The following is a 22,629-nucleotide window of genomic DNA, read 5'->3' as shown; positions in this document are numbered from 1 at the left end:
GTATAGCATATGATTCCACTGATGAAATAATCCAGTATCAACAAATGTATAGACAGAGCAGCAGTGGCTGTCCAGACACGGGGAAGGGAAAGGGATGACATGTCACTGCTTCTGGGTATGGGGTTTCTTGTGAGGGTGATAAAAAATGTTGTAAAGTTAGATTGTGGTGATGATTGCATAAGTCTGTGAATATACTAAAAAAACAAAACACTGATACACTCTAAGTGGGTGAATTTTATGGTGTGTGAATATATCTCAATAAAGATGTTTTTAAAAGAAACAATACAAGATGGCATGTAATTGAGTGTGAGTTTGTGTGGTTCATACAGTAACTGTTACAGGTAGTTAGGGTAGGAACACTGGAGCCGACATTGACATCAAGCTTCTTGGCCAGCTTTGATGGTGCACTTTGGGCATTGTCACCAGCGCGGGATGTGGGGGAGAATAGAGCATCACAACTCTGACAATCTTGAGCAGAAGTGAAGTTTTGTTATGAGAAAAGAATGCACTTGGTCTGGAGAACAGCCAGCCTTGAAGGGAAAGGTAGAGAGAAGAAGGCTATGTGTCTCCATGGGGAAGATTTCAAGGAACCTTGAATGTCAAGCAGATTTTATCCTACACACGGGGGGGGGGGGGGGGGGGGTGGTGGTGGTGGTGGTGCAGGGTCTGGCTCAGGAGCAGGTGCGCCCCAAGGCTTGGAGCATCAAAGTGAATTTGAACTCCAGTGGCAGGGGAAAGCAAGCTGGTCCTTCAGGCTTTTATACATCCTGCAGAAGAGTTGTGTTTGCACATCCTCCTGCAAGGTGGGGGAGCGGGATATTAGGGATCCACACCAGCATCAGCCAGAGCTAGGCTCCACGGGGCCAGTGTCCCTTGGCTACTTTCTCTTGGGAAAATGCCTGTGTTCTCCTCACTACCTCTTTGTCCCCGGGACCTGTCAAAATAGGCTGTGATGCCAGAGGCTAAGAATTTGAATTTACCGAGTTTACTGTTTGACCAATGGCTCATACAGATCAGGAACTGCAAAATATTTAACCAGTGAGGTCATTGGAGGGAATGGAGATTTATTTGATCAGTAGGAGTGTCCCTTTTTCTTAAGGGTCAAATCTGAACTGCTTTTCTTCTCCCTTCTTTTAGCAAAACCACAAACCATTAAAAGTGGAAGGAATAACCATTTTTTTAAGACCCACAAAAGCTTATTTTTAATCACTTATGTGGTCTGCTCACCTTTGTGGTGTTCCTCTTGACCCAATTCACAAAAATATAAATGATTGTTAGCGTAGTGGCTTCCAGACCCTTTTGAAGCAGCACTCCCACTTTGGATGACTCATGTTGACCCGGTATGTAAGACAGCCCTGGAGGTGAAAAGGGTCGGAGCCTACAGCCTTTGGCCCCTCTGAGGCAAACAGCTGTTTGTCCTGGTGCCCAAGGCCTCATTCCTTCCTTCGTAAGGTTTCCAGCAGCAACCTGCATCATTTGCAGAGTTGGTTCCAATGAGAGTGGAAAAGGAGAAAAGAACGTTTAAAAAGAAAAGACCATGAGGAAACAGTGCATATGTCCTTTTTGCCTTATTCAGTAGGTGTTTATTGGGTAACTCTTGTGTGACAAGCACCATACGGGGTGCTGGGGATTTAAGGGCAAAAATGACCCGTCCCCACTCTTGGAATTCAGTCAAGAAAAGGGACTTTCCTTCAGTGTGGCAGGTGCCATGGGAGGGCATCTGACCTAGCCTGGGAGTGGGAAGAGGCTTTGAGGCCGAATCCCGAGCCAGGCAGAGAAGTGGAGGGTAGCTAAGAGCAAGCAGGACACAATACCTGAAGGGTGGCAGGTGGGGAGGTGGAGACATCAGAGAGCATGTCTCCCTGAGGCTCCCAGGGCAGTGGAGATGTGAGCTGAAACAAGCACACCTTTGCGGGGCCGGGGGGGGGGGGGGGGGGGCGGGACACAGACGACAGTTGGCAGAGGATGCTGGGAGGCACACATGGGAATGTCCTGAATGGAAATAGAAACTCCATTCCCCTGTGCTTGCAGTTACTCAGGAGCAGGGAAGCAGGTAACAGTCTGGGACAGTGGACTCCGGGTGTGCCTGGCTCCAGGCCTTCTTTGTTAGTGCGAGTGCCTGGTTGCTGGTCGGGAAGGGGATGGGTGGGTGAACAGGTGGCATCAGACCTGTGAGCCATGGAGCACCCGAAACCAGGGATAGAGAGGTGAAGAGGAATGCATGTGTGTGTGTGTGATTGCACATTGGGAGAGGGGAACAGGAGCTTGAGGCGAGGAGCCCTGCAGTGGGATGAGGAGAAAGGAGCTTTGTGTGAGAGGGCTACTGTAGCCAGAGCAAGTGTGAGCTTGGTGGCAGCTGCAGGCCTCTGCTCCTAATAGGGTCAAAAGCTCCAAATCCTCTGGCCTGACACCTGTTAGCCAGAGGTTCCCCTGAACTGACCTCTGCTTGGGCCGACTCTTGCACATATGCATCTTATACATCTGACTCACCGAGGCACCAGACACCTCCCGGCTGAATCACTTGACCCCAGAGCCCCCGTTCTCTCGACTTAGGTAGGGGCTGCTGGATTTTTGAGGGACTAGGGTTTGCTCAGCTGTTACTAGCAAAAGCACTGAGGCTGGCCTGGCCCAAAGGAAATGGGGTGTTTTTCTGGGAAGTGGCCATTCTTGGCAAAGAACCAAGTGTGGGGGGAGGGACCATCTGGATAGAAAAAAGCCCTTGGGGAGGGCTGGCCTTCTCCTCCCGGCCCCGCCTTGGATGGAGAGAAATGAAATGCTTAATGCTGCTGTGGCTGCTTCCTGGCTTTGCCTCTTTCTTCTTTTGACCTTTGGGGGAGTGGAGTAGGGAAGAAGTAGAGTTCCAGGTAGCTAGCAGTTTCCCACTGACACCTATTCTAGCTCCCTGCCTCCTGGCTCTGTAGCCCCTGGGGCATTGCAGCTCAGTGCGGCCAGCTAGCATAATTCCCTTTGTGTCTCTCCCTGTTTCCTTTCCCCCTCTTCCCGTCCCATCCCTTGGTTCCTCTTCCCGGCCCCTGTGGGTGGCTGCAGCCCAGTCCTGGGGAGCCCCTGTGGAAGTGGAGTCCTTCCTGGTCCACCCTGGTGACCTGCTGCAGCTTCGCTGTCGGCTGCGGGACGATGTGCAGAGCATCAACTGGCTGCGGGACGGGGTGCAGCTGGTGGAGAGCAACCGTACCCGCATCACGGGGGAGGAGGTGGAGGTGCGGGATTCCGTGCCTGCTGACTCCGGCCTCTACGCTTGTGTGACCAGCAGTCCCTCGGGCAGTGACACCACCTACTTCTCCGTCAATGTCTCAGGTTGGTAGCAAAGCCTGCCCTCTCCCTCTCCCTGGATCCACCCCTCCAACCCTCTCTGCTGGTTTGCGGGGAGGCGAACCTCCTCCCCTTCCACGATCTGCCCCCACTCTGCTTCGGAAACTGCTGCCCACTAACATCGCTCCTCGCCCGCCGCGTGGCTTAGCTCTCAGAGGGGTGGCCAGGTGGTGCAGGCCTCAGGTCGGAGATCTAGGCTTCCAGGATCTGCCTCAGAAGGGACTGCTGATATACTTGGGTCCGTAAGACACTGATTTTTCCACCATAGCTTGCCCAGATCTCCAGGTGCTTCCTGGGACTCAGCCAGCTTCCATTCTGTCATTCCCTTGCCATTTGGACTTGGTACTTTGCTTAGGGGTTAGAGCCCCAGAATAGGTGGTGAGGTAGGTCCCTCTTCTGATGGGAAAGGATCCGAGTGCACCGCCATACTCCCAGGCTTCATAGAAAACATCTGTCCTCCAGCTTCTAAAGTTGTATTAAGGACAGCCAGGGAACCCCAGAGCTCTGGGTGACTTTGGGAATCTGCCACTTTTAGAACATGACGTCTGCACAACTCTAGGGTGAAAGAAGAGCTGAAATTTTCTTTACATCCTAGGGTGAGGTGAGGGCTGGCCCTCTCCTTTCCTTCAGGCATCATTTAGAACCTGCCCCTCAGTTGACAGGCTTGCGTCCTTTATTTCCCTCTAGACTCCCAAAAGTACTAGGAAGGACTGGAGAAAGATCTGGCATGAACGCTGTTTCGGTGGCCACATGTGTATGTCAGGCCTTTTAAAAAGGGGTGGATACTTGCAGAGAAGTGTTGGCACTTGTGGGCTCCCTATCTACTCTGGTTGTGAGGGGCAGCTCCCAAACCTTAGCAGATGCATGGTGAAAAATTCCCACTATGAATTCCCACTATGAATTCCCACTATGAATCCCACACTAAGCCTGTGGCTTTAGAAATAGTTTCTGGCCATACTGTGCCTAGATCTGTGTCTGGGTTTCTGAAGAAGGATACACAGATACCCTGGCTGCTAGTCCTGAGACCCAGCGTATCTGGGTGGCGATGACTTGAGAGAACCTCTGAATGCAAGGTGGAATTAAAGTTGAGAGGACCTGCTGTCCCTGATGGGACTGGCCAATATCGAGGCTTCTGGACCGAAAGGGGCACTGCATTGGGATGGGGAAGGCAGGGGACAGGCACAGAGTATGCAGTTCTTAAATAAACCATTTCAGTCCCACAGAGAGACTGTCACTAAGGGCAGAAGGGGACGGGGGTCCAGTATGGGGATGGGCATCTGCATTCATCTGTAACAGGACTGGCCTTATGCTTACGGCTGACTGTGGGTGTGGATGGCAATCTAGGAATAGGAAGCCCACTGCCCCGGAAGGGATCTCATTGCCCCCTTCTCCTTCCCATAGATGCTCTCCCCTCCTCAGAGGACGACGATGATGATGATGACTCCTCTTCAGAGGAGAAAGAGACAGATAACACCAAACCAAACCGTATGCGTGAGACACTGTTTCCTACCTTACTGCCCTTGGGGCCTGGTGTTGGATGGGAGTGGGAAGGGGGAGGCTCAGATGATTGTTTGGAGACAGGGAGGAGAGGGCACATGAGGTCATGATGCTTAGCCGTGGGATCGCTGGGGTGCCCTGAGTAGAGCAGGCATTGTTCACAGGTGTGGGGCAGGGAGGCGGGGCACCTCCAGGTCCTGGCCTGGCCCCTGCTCCTGAGCCTTACTGGCTCCCTGCCTGTCTCTCTTGGCTTTCCCTGGGCAGCCGTGGCTCCGTACTGGACATCCCCAGAAAAGATGGAAAAGAAATTACATGCGGTGCCGGCTGCCAAGACCGTGAAGTTCAAATGCCCTTCCAGTGGGACTCCCAACCCCACGCTGCGCTGGTTGAAAAATGGCAAAGAATTCAAACCTGACCACAGGATTGGAGGCTACAAGGTATGTGTGTGTGTATATGTATGTGAAAGTGAGTATAAGAGGAAGGGGAGAAGCTACTTAGAAATTCCTTATTATATGTTGTTAATTGTTTGAAGTAATACTTTCTAACTATAAAAGCAATGCGCTTTAGAGATGCCTGGCTGGCTCAGGGGTTGAGCATCTGCCTTCGGCTCAGGTTGTGATCCTGGGGTCTTGGGATGGAGTCCTATGTTGGGGTCCCTGCGAGGAGCCTGCTTCTCCCTCTGCCTGTGTCTCTGCCTTTCTCTTTGTGTCTCTCATGATTAAATAAATAAAATCTTTAAAAAAAAATAAAATTAAAAAACGCAGTGTGCTTTAGAAAAATTTCAAATACAAAAAAACTGCAAATAAAATTTTCAGGTCTTTTCGGTCTTGGAGCACCCGGGTAGCTGTCAGTTGAGCGTCTAGCTCTTTCTGCTCAGGTTGTGAGATCAGGCCCCTCGTTGGGCTCTGCACTGGGCATGGAGCCTGCTTAACATTCTCTCTTTCTCCCTCCGCCCTCCCACCTCACATGTTCATACGCTCTCTCTCAAGAAAAAGAGTCTTTTTTTCTGTGTATGTGGTTCTTATGTAATCACATTAATGTATATAATTTGTCACTTGTTAACATTATAACATGAGTCTTTTGCCATGTGCTTGAGATAATTTTTCATGACTATATAGTATTTCATTATTAAAATGTCTCGTTTAATGACCTGTTTTGTGATATTTGCCATTTTCTGGTTTTTGACTGTTACTAATACTATTGTGGCAAATACCTTTTTTTTTTTTTTTTTTTTTTTTAAGGTTTATTTATTCGGGATCCCTGGGTGGCGCAGCGGTTGGGCGCCTGCCTTTGGTCCAGGGCGCGGTCCTGGAGACCCGGGATCGAATCCCATGTCAGGCTCCCGGTGCATGGAGCCTGCTTCTCCCTCTGCCTGTGTCTCTGCCTCTCTCTCTCTCTGTATGACTATCATAAAAAACAATAAAAGATAATGTTGCTACACCTTTAAAAAAAAAAAGATTTATTTATTCATGAGAGACACAGACTGAGAGAGAGAGAGAGGCAGAGACACACAGGCAGAGGGAGAAGCAGGCTCCTCACAGGGAGCCCGACGTGGGACTCGATCCCAGATCCCAGAATCATGACCTGAGCTGAAGGCAGGCGCCCAACCGCTAAGCCACCCAGGCGTCCCTGTGGCGAATATCTTTGAACACAAATCTTTGCTGGTGATTTTAAATGTTCTTCTCCCAGGACAGGTGGCTTGAAGCGAAGTTACTAGACCAAAGCATAAGCATTTTTTAAAGCACCTTCCCCTTTTTAAAGATTTTTCCTTTATTTCAGAGAGAGAGCAGAGCGAGTGAGAACATGCATGGTGGGGGAGGGGAGAGGGAGAGAGAGGAGCACACTGCCCTCTGAGCCCCACGCTCAGCTCCATCCCAGGACCCCAGGATTATGACCTGAGCTGAAGGCAGACGCTTAATCAACAGAGCCATCCAGGCGCCCCTTTTTTTAGGCCCTTAATACATAGTTCCCGTTACCTTTCTCTCTCCTGGTAAGTAGGTAATTTTACTCATTCATTTATTTTTTTATTACATGAACTTTTTTTTTTAAGATTTTATTTATTTATTTATGAGAGACACAGAGAGAGGCAGAGACACCAGCAAAGGAAGAAGCAGGCTCTACACAGGGAGCCTGGGTCTCCAGGATCAGGCCCTAGGCTGAAGGCAGTGCTAAACCGCTGAGCCACTGGGCTGGCCACATGAACATTTCTTGAACACGTCTTCCCAGAAAGCATACTGGGCAGTAGAGTTCCAAGTACATCAGGAAGATGTAATATTTTTTATGATACTTGCTTTGATGGAGGATGATGTAATGAGCTGGGGTGTGATTTTATTTTTTTAATTTTATTGTGGTAACAGTTCCTTTCCCAAAAAGAGAAAATTCATCTTCCCATGGCTCGAGTATGAGGATGACAAGCTCACCATGCCTGAGCCAACAACTCTGATAGATGACAGAAGTAACTCACTCTTCTCTTGTGCATTGTTCTACTTACTAACAGGTTTCAAATTTTCATATGTTAATAAGCAACTTCTGTTTCCGGCCATGTGAATTGTCTGCGTCCTTTGCCCATCTGTGTTTCTAGCAAGAACTTCTTCATCCTAATCCTTTCTTTAAACTCTGATCATCCTGCTATCCCATCTTACCTAGCTGCTCTTTTCCCATTAATCTGGTATAAGGAAAGCAGAGATCAGGGCACATGGCTGGCTCAGCTGGTAGAGCGTGCAACTCTGTGGTCACAGGGCTCTGAGTTCAAGCCCCAGGTTGGGTGTAGAGCTTGCTTAAAAGAATAAAATCTTTTAAAAGAAAAGAAAAGCAGAGATCAGGAAAAATAGGGAAACATTATAAATTAACTGATCAAACACTTGCTGTATGCAAGGCACTGCCATGAGTGGTACAAAGCAGTGTTCTTTCCCACAAAGAACTTCCAGTCTAATAGGATGGCAGGCATCGTTGAACCTTGTCATAAAAAGCAGGCCTGGGTGGCTCAGTGGTTGAGTGTCTGCCTTTGGCGCAGGCTGTGATCCTGGAGTCTCCAGATCGAGTCCCACATCGAGCTCCCTGCACATGGAGCCTGCTTCTCCCTCTGCCTATATCTGTGCCTCTCTCTCTCTCTCCGTGTCTCTCATCAATCAATAAATAAAATCTTAAAAAAATAAAAAATATATAAAATAAATAAATAAATAAATAAACAAACAAACAAACAAATAAATAAAATCTTTAAAAAAAAAAAAAAAAGGCTGGCCATGATCTGTACATCAACAGGTGCACAGAGGGATAGTGAGAGCCATTCTGACCCAGGGTTGGGCCAGAGGAAATGGTTTTTAAAAGAAGAGGTCAGGGGTAGACAGAGCTGAAGTCTTCCTAGGGAGCTTTTGCAACTCAGGATGTGAACACGCAAATAGGGGGAAGCCCCAGTGTATTTGGGAGAATGGAGGAGTCACATAGGTCAGATCGCAGATGGCCCTGGCTGTGGCAGGCAGACCTCCAGAGTGCTTTATCCCCATCTGTCAATCTGCCTGATGCGTTCTTACAGTGAACACGGACCAGGGTGGCGGTCTCTGCCCAGTCCTGGCTCCCGTGCCATGCAGGCCATGTGCTCTGGGCTGGGATTGGAGGGTGAGTGCCACAGGGCACCCATGCTTCTGCATGGCTCTGGCTTCCATTTAACTTCAGACCCTCATTGGAGCTCTCTGGCATGTTTCCCCTCAGGTCCGTTACGCCACCTGGAGCATCATAATGGACTCCGTGGTGCCTTCTGATAAGGGCAACTACACCTGCATTGTGGAGAACGAATATGGCAGCATTAACCACACCTACCAGCTCGATGTCGTGGGTGAGAAGGCAGCGCAACAGGGTTAAAGGAGCTTAGAGCAAAGAGAGCAGGACTTAGAGCAAAGAAAACAGCCACAGGATCCAGGTTTCCTTAGGGGTCGAGTCAGGCTGGCAGGGGCATTTAATGGGACTGTCACCTGAAGCAGGTCTCGTGTCTGTATTGTGCATTTAGTTAAGAGGATTGGATGCTACTAGGACTCATGAAAGATGAAAGGTGCTGTGGCCAGTCTCCTGCAAGGGGTGACTGGAGAGGGCATCACATACAGCATCCTGGTGGCTACTGCTCTCTGGATGCCAGCAGCCTGCTGGGCACATTACACCCCCGCAGTTCTCATGGGCTCTGCAAAGCCAGCACTGTTCTTTCTACTCTGCAGAAGAGCAGACTAAGGCAATGACTCTGTGATTTTAGTTAGGGAGGTCTGGGGGGTGTGACTGAGGTTATAGGGGTCTCCATTAAGGCAGGAGAGACTTCTGGTGCCCATGAAAATGGATGCATTGCCTTGCGAAGGAAGTTCCTCAGAGCTTGGGACCTTTTCCCCTCCGCTCAGGATCGAGGGGCCAGGGCCCAGCAGAGACTGGAAATGCTCTGCCCACTGGAAAAGCTGAGGGGGGAGCACTCTTCTCTTTGGTGGTCTTTGGTATGCCCTCTGTCAGCATCCCAGCCTGGAGCAGGTGATGACAGGGCCTGACAAGCCTCTCCTCTCTTTTCCTCCACAGAGCGGTCCCCTCACCGGCCCATCCTGCAGGCGGGGCTGCCTGCCAACAAGACAGTGGCCCTGGGCAGCAATGTGGAGTTCATGTGTAAGGTGTACAGTGACCCACAGCCGCATATCCAGTGGCTCAAGCACATCGAGGTGAATGGGAGTAAGATTGGTCCCGACAACCTGCCTTATGTCCAGATCTTGAAGGTAATCTTGGCACCTGTCTCCATGGGCTGGGTGCTGGGAAGGAGACCTGAACCTCCCTGGGCCCAACTAGCTGTGGTCCGGTTCAGTGCCAGCAACTGGGACACATCCCTTACCCTTCAGACACCTGTTCCATTTGAAATAGGGACCTAACCACATTCCCCAGAGCCAGTGACAGGCCACAGAGTGGGAGTGCAGTGGAAACAGAGGGCTGGGCGTGGGGTGGGCATTACCAGTTTCTAAAGAGCTTTGAGGGGGACTTTGCTCAGGCTTTGGGGCCAGCTACTCAGGGAAGGCATTTGGACTCATGACTTTCCATCGCCCGGTTCCAAAGCCTTTCCAGCAAATGTTTCCCAGATTCTGCCCTATTTTCCCCAGTCATGTCCTTTCTGGCAAACAAGTGGATGAATGATAAGGGCATGACTCTTTAGGTAGAGTTGGAAAAGCAGATGCTGCAGGTAAATCCTAAACAGCGTCAGGAGTAATGGCCTCTTTTTCCTTTTTCCTCTCACTCCTAGACTTCCCTTGTCCCCTGAATGCCTCACTAATCCAGGGAAGGTAATTGCCTAATTCCCCAGGGACCTTGCAATAAGAAGTCAGCAGAGGCTGGGAACGTGTTTAACTCCTGGCCGAAGTTAGGCCACCCCCCAACTCCCCACCCCAACCCCCACCCCACCCCCGCTTGGCTGTCCCGGAGTTTTACTGGCCATCCCTTCTCTTCACTGTGGTGCTGAAACTGCTGTGTAGAAAATGAGGCCATGGCCTGGGCCCTTGCCACCGGCTCCCTTCAAAATCCTGGCCCTGGACCCAGAGGAGAGGGTCTGACACAGCGTTCAACTGGGAGCCGCGATTTTCCTATTACATTCATTTTTCGATCAGATCACTTTGGGCCTTTGAAGGCCACTTGTTTGATCCTAGTAAAAGGGGAAAGATGACAGATCTCACAGGTGTTTCCCTCGCCTTAGCGCCCTGGGCCTGCCTTCACATCGCGTGGGAGCAAAGCATGGCCACGTGTGAGCATTTGCCCCCCTGACTGGCTTGTCGTTGGTTTATTCTAGCATTCGGGGATTAATAGCTCGGATGCGGAGGTGCTGACCTTATTCAATGTGACAGAGGCCCAGAGCGGGGAGTATGTGTGTAAGGTTTCCAATTATATTGGTGAAGCTAACCAGTCTGCGTGGCTCACTGTCACCAGACCTGTGGCAAAAGGTAATGGGGAGCTGGACGGGGCCCTGTGCTGGGAGTTCGATTCAAGCCCCACGCTGCTGGGGCAGATGGGGAAGCCAGCACCCACCTCTCCCTGTTACTCTGCTGTATTTTCTAGAGCCCAGAGCCATGGAAAAATACCCGGCCTGGGAGGCTGTTTTGGTTCGGTACTTTGTTGGTGTCTGCTCCCTCTGTGCCTCCCTTGTGTGTGCCCCTTGGCTGTGTGTGTACTCATGGGGACCATCTGGCTGCGTGCTGAATGACACTGTGACGCTGCAGGCCGAGGTTTGAATGGCAGGAGAGGAGAAGGGGCCAAGAGTCCCCTGGCAAACCCAGCAGGCCGTGTGCACACATGTGTGCATGTTTGTGCGTGTGCACACATGTGTGCATGTTTGTGCGTGTACGCGTGTCCACAGCACCCTTCCACCCCTTCTGTGTGTGCCCTCTGACTTTGTCTACCTGAAACCAAACAGCCCCCCGCCACCGGGCCCCATTTCTCCATGCTGCCCGCCGCCCGCCCGCATGCTTGGACGGGCCCGGGGCTGCCAGCATCTGGTGAAGGGTCGTAACCAGCCAGCAGCGTCTCAGGTCTGCAGAGCCCCCCCTCAGGGTCTCACTGTCTTTCCTCTAACAGGTCTCACTGCCTGGTGGTTTTTGTGTGTTCCTTGTTGCAAAGGAGACGCTGGGGAGCATTTCTTCCTCCGGTTTCTCCCCCTTCTCTTCCTCCCTCCGTCCCTCCGTGTCTTTTAGAGGTCTCACGTCCCGTGCTTGTCCATTTTGCTTCCGTTGTCTCTTCTAGACTGCCGGAGTTAATACCACCGACAAAGAGATGGAAGTGCTTCACTTAAGAAATGTCTCCTTTGAGGACGCGGGGGAGTATACGTGCTTGGCGGGTAACTCTATCGGACTCTCCCATCACTCTGCATGGTTGACCGTTTTGGAAGGTATACACTGCACTTCTCCTCTCGATGTCCTGCCCTCGCCATGGGCACGGGGGGAGCATGCATCGTGGGGCCGGGGGAAACACAGAGCCAGGACAGGTAGAGCAATGGGCTCCAGGGGCCCGTGGGTGGCCCTGGCCATTTGTCTGAGCTTGAGTGTTGAATCCTCTCAGCTCTTGCGGGAGCTGTCCTCATTCTGCAGGAGCACGGAGGCCTATCCCCTATGTACCTGCATCTGGATCTCCCCCTTGGCCCATGCGATGCATGCATGGAATCTGGGGTTAACCTGCAGCCGGTCTCTCCTGCAGGGCAGGCTCCTTCCCTCCTTGGGTCCAGCAGCCTTCCCTGACTTGTCTGATCCTTTTTTGTGGGTCCCAGAGATCTTGAGAGGCTGGACATGTTCTGTAGAGAGGGCTCTTTTTGCTTGTAAGGAACAGTGCTAGCTCACCCTGCCATCCTCTGATCTCAGAAGAGAGATTTCACCCAGAAGAGTGAGCTGGAGTCTTATTCAAGTAAGGCCTGACTTGGGAGGCCACATGGGACTCAGTGGTGCCCATTTATCATCTCTGGCTCCTAAGAGTGAAGGTCTGTGAGTTGGATCAGGAAGGAAGGAGCCTGCAGCCTGCTGAGGTGGTGGGTTGTTCATCATTGCTTGTGAGCGTCCTGCAGTGGGTCTGGGCGCTGTGCTCCTCCTGTTGCTGCTGATATACTGACCTCTTCCTCTCTCTTCCTCTGCCCTGCCTGCCCCACGGGATCTGAGAACAAACCTGCTTGAGGCAGAGAAGCGTTCTGTTTTTACCCCGTCACTGTCTTTGTCCTGTGTGTGCTCCCACGTGGTTGTCTTCATGTGTCCCCACCAGAGAGAGAGAAAAACAGAAACACTTCCTCTTGTTATTAGCTCTGCTGTCTCCTTGTCAGGCTGGGGAGTGCGTTGGGTTCCATCTTGGGCCACACCTTGCACCTCTTTCGGCGGGGGGGTAGGGTGTGGTCCCCTGGCTGGCTGGCTGGCTGGCTGGCTGGTGTCTTTGGGAGAAAGCCATGCAAGGAAGAGGGGCACTCACACTGGTGGGGACAGAGCCTTTGGGAAGCCTCTCAGCTTCTCATGAGCAAGGGATGGGTAGATTGAGTTGGATGGGCTTCTGTGGAACCAGGCTAGATTCCAAGTGGAAGATGGAGGACAAGGATAAGTGATGCCTCCTCCCCCAATTTCCTTAATCAGTTTTAGGAGTAAGGGCCTGAGTAGAATTCTCAAGTGCAGCGGAGCTTATGTTCTCATCTCAAGCAGTCCAGACGTGATTGGAAATGAAGTTATTTTTGCCTGTGGCGTAGCTAGGTGCAAATATTTACATGTCTGACCTGACCCACATGGCATAGGCAGGAAGTGAGATATCATCAGGACACAGGCTGGGTTCCCTCCCTCTCCTCCTTGTCTTCATTATGTGTCACAATATGCCAGGCGCTGCGCATGTGGGAATGAGCACGGTGCCAGTCTGGCCCTCAGGGATGCTCACGGGCTGTCAAGGACCAAGGACTCATAAGTGGGTCATCTGTCCCATGTGATAGGTGAATATACTCGGTGCTGGGACTCTGTGGAGAAGGCCCAGGTTTCCATGAGGAGACTGAGCAAGCCCTGATGGGTACCTGATACCCATGGATCCCAGTAGGCCAAATGGGAGGGCTCCTGAGTAAGGAGCCCTCCGCCTGAGCAAGGTGGGCTCCTGAATGAGTGAGCATGGACCCCAGGTAGTGGTATAGTTCTAATCCATTCCTCTTGGTGGATTTGAGTCAGGATCAGGAAGACTCAAAGGTTCGGTGCCAGAGCTCGGTCCCAGCTGGGACCTAACTTGGTTCCTGTCTGCCCTGAAAATTCTCGGAGGACAGGAGATGGGGGTGGTTTTTCTTATGAAGCTGGGCCCCCAGAGTTTGCTAACACCCTGTCCACACTGACTCAGCCCTGGAAGAGAGGCCAGCAGCGATGACCTCGCCCCTATACCTGGAGATCATCATCTACTGCACAGGGGCCTTCCTCATCTCCTGCATGGTGGGCTCTGTCATCATCTACAAGATGAAGAGTGGCACCAAAAAGAGCGACTTCCACAGCCAAATGGCTGTGCACAAGCTGGCCAAGAGCATCCCTCTGCGCAGACAGGTAACAGAAAGTAGATAGGGGGTCTGTACACTCTGCACCACCTTCTCTCCCTGGGCCCCCAGGGTTCCTCCGGGACCATTGAATGCCCTGTCCTCTCCTCTGTGCCCAACCAGCTTGGCTTTCTAGCTTCTGGGCCAGGGGCGGTGGAATGACCTAAGTGCTCCCAAGGTGGGTTCCAAGCTATGCTTGCCCATGAATTCAGTCTGCCCATCGTACCCCAACTGCAGGCCCCCTATTCACCTGGCACATGGATCAGGAGAAGGCCCTAGACAGGCCTGATGTGCAACTCATCCTGTACTTTTGAACAGTCCCTGAGGGCCAGTTAGAGGTATACAAAGATGGAGAAGAGGACCTGAGTCAGGTGCCAGGAGGCCTCTCCCTCTTCAGGATGCCACCCTCCTCTCATCCAAGGAAATGGAACAGAGGGTGAAGGCGTGTGAAAGGAGGGGACATTCATTCAGAGCTGTGCTAATTCTGGAGGGTGCTTTGGGAGTTAGGAGTCCATAATCTAGGGCGCCTGGGTGGCTCAGTAGGTTAAACCTCTGCCTTCACTTCAGGTCATGATCCCAGAGTCCTGGGATCAAGCCCCGTGTCAGGCTCCCTGCTCAGCGAGGAGTACTGCTTCTCCCTCTCCCCACTGCTGGTGCTCTCATTTGCTCACTCTCCCAAATAAATACAATCTTAAATAAAAGGGGGGGGGGGATCCATAATCTGAGGCAGAGTTTTCACAAAGAATGGAGACAAGGATAGAGTTGTGATTGCGATGATAGGTTATATGTCGGTCTGGAAGAGCAAGATTTGGTCTGCTTGTGTTAAAGGTAAGTGAAAAGGCTAGCTGGTGGCAAAAATAAGTCAGCTTTAGAACTTAGGTCTTCAGACTTCTTGTGGTCTTCCTGCCACTCTGTGCTGGAGAGAGAACATCAGATAACAGATGCATACCTCTGCCATTGGTGGAAAGCCCTGACTAGGAATGGTAGGACTCTGCTGCTGCTCAACCCCAACCCCATCCTCGTTAGAAGGGTGACCCCACACTTCCCTGCAGGTGTCGGCTGATTCTAGTGCATCCATGAACTCTGGGGTTCTGCTGGTTCGGCCCTCACGTCTCTCCTCAAGTGGAACACCCATGCTGGCTGGGGTCTCTGAATATGAGCTTCCCGAAGACCCTCGCTGGGAACTGCCTCGAGACAGGTGATACTTTGTCAGACTCTGAGGAAGTCCATCCCCCCACCCCCAAAGGTGTTACCAGATGCATTCAGAAATAACAATTGATGCTTTCTGCTCTCAATTGGATAGAATATGGAGGGGTGGAGATGGGATGTCCTAAGGTTGAAACTGTACCAGCCCCAACTCACACCACCATTTTTTCCCCCAAAAGGCTGGTTTTAGGCAAACCCCTGGGAGAGGGCTGCTTTGGGCAGGTGGTATTGGCAGAGGCCATTGGGCTGGACAAGGACAAACCCAACCGTGTGACCAAAGTGGCCGTGAAGATGTTGAAGTGTAAGTGATGTTTGTCTCCTTGCAAAAAATGATCCCTTCCTTTCCCAAGCAAACTCTGGGCCTTGGGCCATGTAGAACATTCTCTCCGGTGCCCTGGCACTGTCCACACCCACTACATGGCTGGCTTAGCCTTGCCTGGGAAGGGCATTCTTAGCCATCTCCCTTTGTCCCTTGGCATCAATCTGGGCTGTGGTGCAGTCAGCTGTTTATTCCAGATCCCATCGTTAGCTGCTTTTTCTCATCCTGTCCTCCACCCTGCACATGAGCACCTATTGCCAGTAGCTCACATAATGGGGAAGGGACTGTCGATTTGGGCGTGAAATGGGGAGGAGAGAAGCCAGTCCGGGAGAACAGGGCCTCCTCCAGCATACATGCCATCCCCTCCCCCTTTGCTTCCCTCCTTGGCCTCCCTTCCAAGTAAATGAGTCTCGTGTCCTGGTTTGTGTGTAAAGCGGATGCTACAGAGAAAGACCTGTCAGACCTGATCTCAGAAATGGAGATGATGAAGATGATCGGAAAGCACAAGAACATCATCAACCTGCTGGGGGCGTGCACGCAGGACGGTAAGCACCAAGCAAGGCCTGCTCTCCCACCCCGGCTGGCCTATGGTCTCAGCTGAGAACCTGGGCCTCCCACTCAGATAGCAGTGCCTGCCGGGGCGGTGTGATAATCAGTGACCAGGCATCTCAGCTACGCTTAGGGAAGGAAGAAGGAGGGTAAGAGGAGAGGCCAGTTTAGCAGTAGTTGGAGTCTGAGCTGATGCCCATTGGCGCCCATCGGAGAATACAAGTACCTAGATTCATACAGTGTGTGGGGGGAGAATCACGTGTGATCTAAATTAGGGTTCTTCCTCCTGCCCGCGCCCCCCCCCCCCCCCCCGAGCTTTTCTTGGGAACTTCCTGGAGTATTCTGGGAAGAATCATTTCCTTGGCTTTCTGGGGATGAACTACCCAGGCTCCCTAAAGGTGGTTAGGATTGGGGAACAAACACATGGTGTATGGTTGGGTGTGGGGCTTCCTCAGGGTAAGGCTGGCCCGGGGCACCTGCCCACCCGCCCTGATGGCCCTTCTTTCCTCGCTCCCAGGTCCCTTGTACGTCATCGTGGAGTATGCTTCCAAAGGCAACTTACGGGAGTACCTGCAGGCCCGGAGGCCTCCTGGGCTGGAGTACTGTTACAATCCCAGCCACAACCCAGAGGAGCAGCTGTCCTCCAAGGACCTGGTATCCTGCGCCTATCAGGTGGCCCGAGGCATGGAATATCTTGCCTCAAAGAAGGTATGGTACCTGAAGGTTCCCTTAGGTGAAGTTGGGGTGGGAATTGAGCCTTCCTTGTCCTCCAAGGTATGACTTTGAATCTGGGGTGTAGACATCTATAGCACCACCTGCTTGTGCTGTCTTAGGTTTTCAGGGACATCAGTCAGGATAGCTGGTGTAGGTAGCCTTGTGGCCTTCGGATCCAACTGGTTAAGGTTTTTGTTTGTTTGTTTGTTTGTTTGTTTGTTTGTTTGTTTGTTTGTTTTACACTGGATAAGGTTCTAATCTGTGCATTGCCACTTTCTGTCTGTGCCTAGGCAGCTACTTAGACATCTCTAAACTAAAGAATAGGGGCTCCTGGGTGGCTCAATTAACCATCTGCCTTCAGCCCAGGGGCATGATCCTGGGGTCCTGGGATCGAGCCCCTCTTTGGGCTCAGAGCTCAGTGGGGAACCTGCTTGTCTTTCTCCCTCTGCTCCTCCCCACTGCTTATGCTTGAGTTCTCTCTCTCTCCCTCTCTCTCTTTCTCTCTCTCAAAAAAATAAGTAAATAAATAAATAAATAAATAATAAAATCTTTAAGAGGAAGAAAGAACGACAAGCCTGTGTTGGGGGTTGGTTATGGGGTGCAATGACATCATGTGTGATGGCATCGAGTATGGTTTTGGTGCTCAGTAAACAGATGCTTTGCCTGAGCCCCAGCCCACTGTGGATGTACTGCAGCTGGGGAACTGGGGTATAAGAGCACACATTGCACAGACTGGACAGAAGCATCTGGGTTCAGCCTCCCTGGGTGCAGATCCAGAGCTTAGAGTTGGGAGGAGTGGCACAGGAGACCCAGGCTGAGGGTTTGCTAATGTGATTGAGGTGCCTGGAGCTGGAAGTGTTGGGATGGCTGGCTTTGAAGTGGAAGCGTGGGATCTCCTAGCCTCGACCTAGCCACACCTAGTGGTGTGGGCAGGGGGAAGGCCCGACGGTGGGTGGCAGCATCAGTGCTGGGGCAGAGGCTGATAGAGTCTGAGCACCGGCAAAGAGGGACAGCCTCCTCTCTCCACAGTGCATACACCGAGACCTGGCTGCCAGGAATGTGCTGGTGACGGAGGACAACGTGATGAAGATCGCAGACTTTGGCCTTGCACGGGACATTCACCACATCGACTACTATAAAAAGACAACCAACGTAAGTGCTGAGGCCAGACCTGGGCACGGGTCCTTCTCCTGGGACTCTGTCCATTAGGCACTCTCCCCTTTCAATCCCCAGGCTGAGACCCAGCTCAGGTGCCTTGCTTGATGGGATGAACTGAGCACGCGTCCTCCTCCCCACATCCTGTCCCATGTGTGCCCCTGCTTGGTACCACATTGCACAGTCCCAAGCTACCCCTTACCTCCCTCATGCCACTTGCAGGGCCGGCTGCCTGTGAAGTGGATGGCACCTGAGGCCTTGTTTGACCGGATCTACACCCACCAGAGTGACGTGTGAGTTTGAAAGAAGCGATAAGGGGTGCCTGGGTGGCTCAGTAGTTGAGCCTCTTCCTTTGGCTCAGGTCATGATCCCGGGGTCCTGGGATTGAGTCCTGCATTGGGCTCCCAATAGGGAGCCTGTTTCTCCCTCTGCCTGTGTCTCTGCCTCTCTCTCTCTCTGTGTGTCTCTCATGAATAAATAAATAAAATCTTAAAAAAAAAAAAAGAAGCAGCAGCAGCAGCAGCAATGACCAGAGATCCTTGGTAAAGAGAATTCCAGCAGAGTCCTGCAGTCCCCTCTGGCTTGATATGGGGGTCTCCTTCCATCGTGAGGAGAACAAAACATTGTTATGTGTCCATGTGCTTTGTTGGCTCAGTGGAGGCTGAAAGGGCAGTGTGTTCTCCAGCACTGGCTCTGGGGGAGGGGAGGGTCGGGAGGGTGTGCTCAGGGAGAGATGGGAAGGATTCGAGGCTGGCCTAGTTCTGTGCCCATAAGACCCAATGGCTCTGTGCTGCTCATCCACAGCTGGTCTTTTGGGGTGCTCCTTTGGGAAATCTTCACTCTGGGAGGCTCCCCGTATCCTGGTGTGCCTGTGGAGGAGCTTTTCAAGCTGCTGAAGGAGGGTCATCGAATGGACAAGCCCAGTAACTGCACCAATGAGCTGTAAGCATGGGCAGACCCCTGAGGTCCCGAGCCAGGCCCTGGGGGAGGAGTGGAGGCAGAAGGGGGCTTAGCTAGAGAAAGCAGCCCTTCCTAGTCGTTCCTCAGCACGAGCCTGTGTCTGTCCTTCTGTCCCAGGTACATGATGATGCGGGATTGCTGGCATGCAGTGCCCTCTCAGAGACCTACCTTCAAGCAGCTGGTGGAAGACCTGGATCGCATCGTGGCCTTGACCTCCAACCAGGTGAGGCTGTCCTATCCTAGGCCTTCAGTTAGGTGCAGCCCTGTAAGTGAGCACTGCCTCAGGGGGCAGGGTGCCGGATCTTGTGTCTCTCCTTGCACAGGAGTACCTGGACCTGTCAGTGCCCCTGGACCAGTACTCCCCGAGCTTCCCTGACACCCGAAGCTCCACCTGCTCCTCGGGGGAGGATTCCGTCTTCTCTCATGAGCCGTTGCCTGAGGAGCCGTGTCTGCCCCGACACCCAGCCCAGCTTGCCAATGGCGGACTCAAACGACGCTGACTAGCACCCCCGTCCCTCCTGCCCAGACCCCCTCATCAGCTGTCACCCTCACCCCCCACCCCTCCCTGTGGGACTCACTGCCTTCCCATCTGCCCCTTTCCTGCTGGCAGGAGCCAGCTACCTACCTGAGGCCTTCACCCCATGGAGTTCACCTCTCCGTCCTCCTCTCAACCTGCTTGTGAGAGAGAAGAGCAGAGAGGCAGGTACTTGCTCATGGCCACTTCGTTCCCTCCCACGTGTTGGACCAAGACCCCTCCCGCCACCTGGCTCTGCCCAGAGGGCTAGGGAGTGGGAGCCAAGCCAAGCAGGCACGCAAGCGAGAGCTGACTGAGCTTTCCTGCATTGGTTTTGTCTGTTTCCAGTAACCTGTAAGCCTGAGTTCTGATGGCAAGGGGCCTCGTCCTCAGGGCCAAAGCAGTAGCGAGGGGAGGCCAGTGCTTCCGGGCCTCGGCTGACGGGCCTCGGCTGAAGGCAACCTCTGCTCCAGATAGATGGTGCCAGTGGCTTATTAATTCCGATACTAATTTGCTTTGCTGACCAAATACCTGGTACCAGAGGGTGGGGAGGCAGAGGCAGGGAGCAGTGTCGTGGCCCTGGGGCCCAGCCCCAAATGGGGGGCATTGTACATAGCTATGAAGAAAACACAAAGTGTATAAATCTGAGTATATATTTACATGTCTTTTTAAAAGGGTCGTTACCAGAGATTTACCCCTTGGGTAAGATGCTCCTGGTGGCTGGGAGGCATCAGTTGCTATATATTAAAAACAAAGAAAAAAAAAAGGAAAATGTTTTTAAAAAGGTCATATATTTTTTGCTACTTTTGCTGTTTTATTTTTTTAAATTATGTTCTAAACCTATTTTCAGTTTAGGTCCCTCAATAAAAATTGCTGCTGCTTCATTTTTATATGGGCTGTGTGACAAGGGAGAGAATGTCAGCTGAGAAGGAAAAAGCCTGGTGGTCCCCTGGAGCCGTTTCTGTCCAGAGGGTGCCCTGGCTCCCTTCAGTGCCCTCCTAACCTCTTCCCCTTAGGTCCTGACACCAAGACCTCCAGGACAAACCTCCTACCACTCTGATGCTTTTTTGGGAAGGCGGGAAAGGACGTCTGTGTAGGGGGGCAGGAACCTCCTGTCAGTGCCCTGGAGGCACTGGGCCCAGAGCCAAGGCCCTCAACCACAGAGTGTTTCCTCAGAGGAGACGGGTGGGTGTGGGTGGGGCTGGAGGGTCAGGAGGGGTGCTGGGGGCCTACCTGGGAATAGCCGAGAGGGGGAGAGCTAAAGTGATTTAAGGGGAAAGCTAAGGATCACGGGACCAAGGGCCTGAGGAAACTCAAATCCAGAGTTCCGTCTAGCCCTTTATGTGGGTGTGGTTTTGTCTGTGCTTCTGTGTGAGGAAAAACTTGTCACCTAAAAACTTGTCATCAGTTTGACATTCGTTCAGCTTCATGTTTCTCGGCTTACTCTGGTCACGATTCCCACAGCCACCCCCCACTTCACACACACACCCCCATTCTATCTGTATCTGTGACCAGACTTCATGTGTTGGAACTATCGCAGATCTTGGCTTCCTGTAGTCCTTCCTGTACAAACTCCACCCCATCCCCCAGGAAAAGGGGGAAAAATTCTCTGAATGTTTGGGTTTTGGCTGCTTGGAAATGTGCTTTCTCTGCCCCCTGCTGGTGATCCCTGCGCTCTGCACGAGGATCTCTGCTCCTCAGACCTCAGCGCGGACCCTGCTAGAACCCTGCCCCGCCCCTAGAGCTGACTCACTGTTCTGCGGGATTACGCTAAGTACAAAAGAGCGCGATCCGCTTGCATTTCCTTTCTGAGCTAGCTAGAGCTATTTGGGGCAGCTGCAGTGTTGGCCACTGTTGTAAGTTCTCTTTTATCCTTGTGTCTCTCTGTAAATATGCGTCTGTCAACATATTACAGTTTGTGTTTAAAGAAGGCATAATTTGGTGAACAGAGCCAAGAACTGAATTTCTGCTCTTAAAATCATTTGCTTTGAGACCTTAGAGTGGTGTCTTTTCCTTGTAAAACCCTAATGATGATTTCTGCCTTGGCCCTCTCTTGAAGCGATGTCCTGGGCATGGATGAAGAATCTTTAAAGGGCTTTAAGCACCTGCGGGAAAGATGCCGGAGAAATACAAGGCACTGTTGTTATAACCGTGATGTCCTTGCTGTTACTACTCAGATCACCCACAAATTTCCCAAGAGACTGAGCTGGCTGTCAAATAAAAGATAGTAAAATTGACCTGAGAGAAAAATGAAATGGCCATTTTACTTAGATAACTAGATTGGGTCTCCTGAGGAAAGGAATCCAGTTTATCTAATGAAGACGTCATGCTGTCAAAGGCACTGAATCTGTCTGGTTTCCAGAGGGTTAAAATATGAGGGTCTGGCTTCATCACAGCATTAATCAATACCGCCTTTCTACCTTTTCTAATTGCCACAAACTGGGGATCCTCAGTCCCTTGGCACCACTAATGTACTATATTGATCCTCAAGAAAGCCTGGGCCTCAGATGAAGCAAGGAATCTGTCTCGAGACAGTGGAGCCGCTGTGCCTCTCAGCCACCACTGGGAGGAGCCAGCAGGCCACAGTCCCTGTTACCGGCAGGGCAGGTGCCCATCTGCTTCCAGGCTCCATTAGTCTGACCTTCCTTACCTATGTGAGCTAACTGATGGGGACTGGCCAATCTTTAGCATCCTAGTGTATTATTTGATGTCACCAATGTGACTGGTACCATAAGGACCGAGGTACAGAATTGGGCATGGCACAAGCGCAGGTCTGTACAAGTGCCACCAGCACCTCTGCATTGTAGCAAAATTCTCTATGTAGGAGATGTAGGCCAAATCTGACATCACTGAAGCTTGCTTCTAAAAGCCGTCTAAACTCATACCCAGTGAGATTAGCAGCTGACACAGCTAAGGTATGGGCATCTGCAGAGAACAGCAGGAAAGGAGAAAGCTTTGTAGCAAGCTGGCATGGCCTTCCCCTCCACTCCCTCAGCTGATGAGAGCCAGGGAGACGGAAGGTCAGCAAGAAGCCAGCTGTTCAGGAAGATCCCATCTGGGGCAAGTTCTCTCCAGGGTGGCACCTGATAGCATTCAGGGTCAGGACCATGCATACTACATGGCCTCCCAAATGTTTGTGTTGGGAGCACAGAAGTGACACCTCTAATGAACATGCTGCCAACTATAGATTTGTCCCTTGTTCCTCAAGGAGAGCTGGGATCAGTGGTGTGCTGGGGCTTGTTCTGAAGCTGGTTGTGCACAACGTCTTCAGCAACCTCTTGCCAGCAGCTTGAAATCGAATGCTACAAACCTGGGCACCCCCTCTCCACCAACCAGTCTTGGTTGTTAATCATTTACCCGAAC

General features: G+C 51.8%; 1 protein-coding gene across 8 annotated transcripts in view; it reads left to right on the top strand.

The window, feature by feature from the left end:
- FGFR1 (fibroblast growth factor receptor 1) overlaps positions 1 to 20,150 on the top strand; it is a 49,186-nt gene extending 29,036 nt beyond the window's left edge. For 2 of the 8 annotated variants that reach the window (XM_041751637.1, XM_041751638.1), the window contains exons 3-18: positions 3,049 to 3,315; positions 4,732 to 4,821; positions 5,092 to 5,264; positions 8,536 to 8,659; positions 9,376 to 9,566; positions 11,569 to 11,713; positions 13,663 to 13,865; positions 14,902 to 15,047; positions 15,235 to 15,356; positions 15,809 to 15,919; positions 16,441 to 16,631; positions 17,667 to 17,789; positions 18,015 to 18,085; positions 18,597 to 18,734; positions 18,870 to 18,975; positions 19,076 to 20,150. In XM_041751637.1, coding sequence (XP_041607571.1) covers positions 3,049 to 3,315; positions 4,732 to 4,821; positions 5,092 to 5,264; positions 8,536 to 8,659; positions 9,376 to 9,566; positions 11,569 to 11,713; positions 13,663 to 13,865; positions 14,902 to 15,047; positions 15,235 to 15,356; positions 15,809 to 15,919; positions 16,441 to 16,631; positions 17,667 to 17,789; positions 18,015 to 18,085; positions 18,597 to 18,734; positions 18,870 to 18,975; positions 19,076 to 19,252 — 2,378 coding nt within the window. In that variant the 3' untranslated portion in view covers positions 19,253 to 20,150. The remainder of the gene's footprint in view (positions 1 to 3,048; positions 3,316 to 4,731; positions 4,822 to 5,091; positions 5,265 to 8,535; positions 8,660 to 9,375; positions 9,567 to 11,568; positions 11,714 to 13,662; positions 13,866 to 14,901; positions 15,048 to 15,234; positions 15,357 to 15,808; positions 15,920 to 16,440; positions 16,632 to 17,666; positions 17,790 to 18,014; positions 18,086 to 18,596; positions 18,735 to 18,869; positions 18,976 to 19,075) is intronic. The other 6 variants (XM_041751636.1, XM_041751635.1, XM_041751634.1 and 3 more) reach the window with 6 other exon arrangements.
- Positions 20,151 to 22,629: the final 2,479 nt, after the last annotated feature.

Source organism: Vulpes lagopus, chromosome 4, assembly GCF_018345385.1.
Source record: "Vulpes lagopus strain Blue_001 chromosome 4, ASM1834538v1, whole genome shotgun sequence".
Lineage (NCBI taxonomy): Eukaryota > Metazoa > Chordata > Mammalia > Carnivora > Canidae > Vulpes > Vulpes lagopus.
This window is presented reverse-complemented; position numbering and strand designations above follow the sequence as displayed.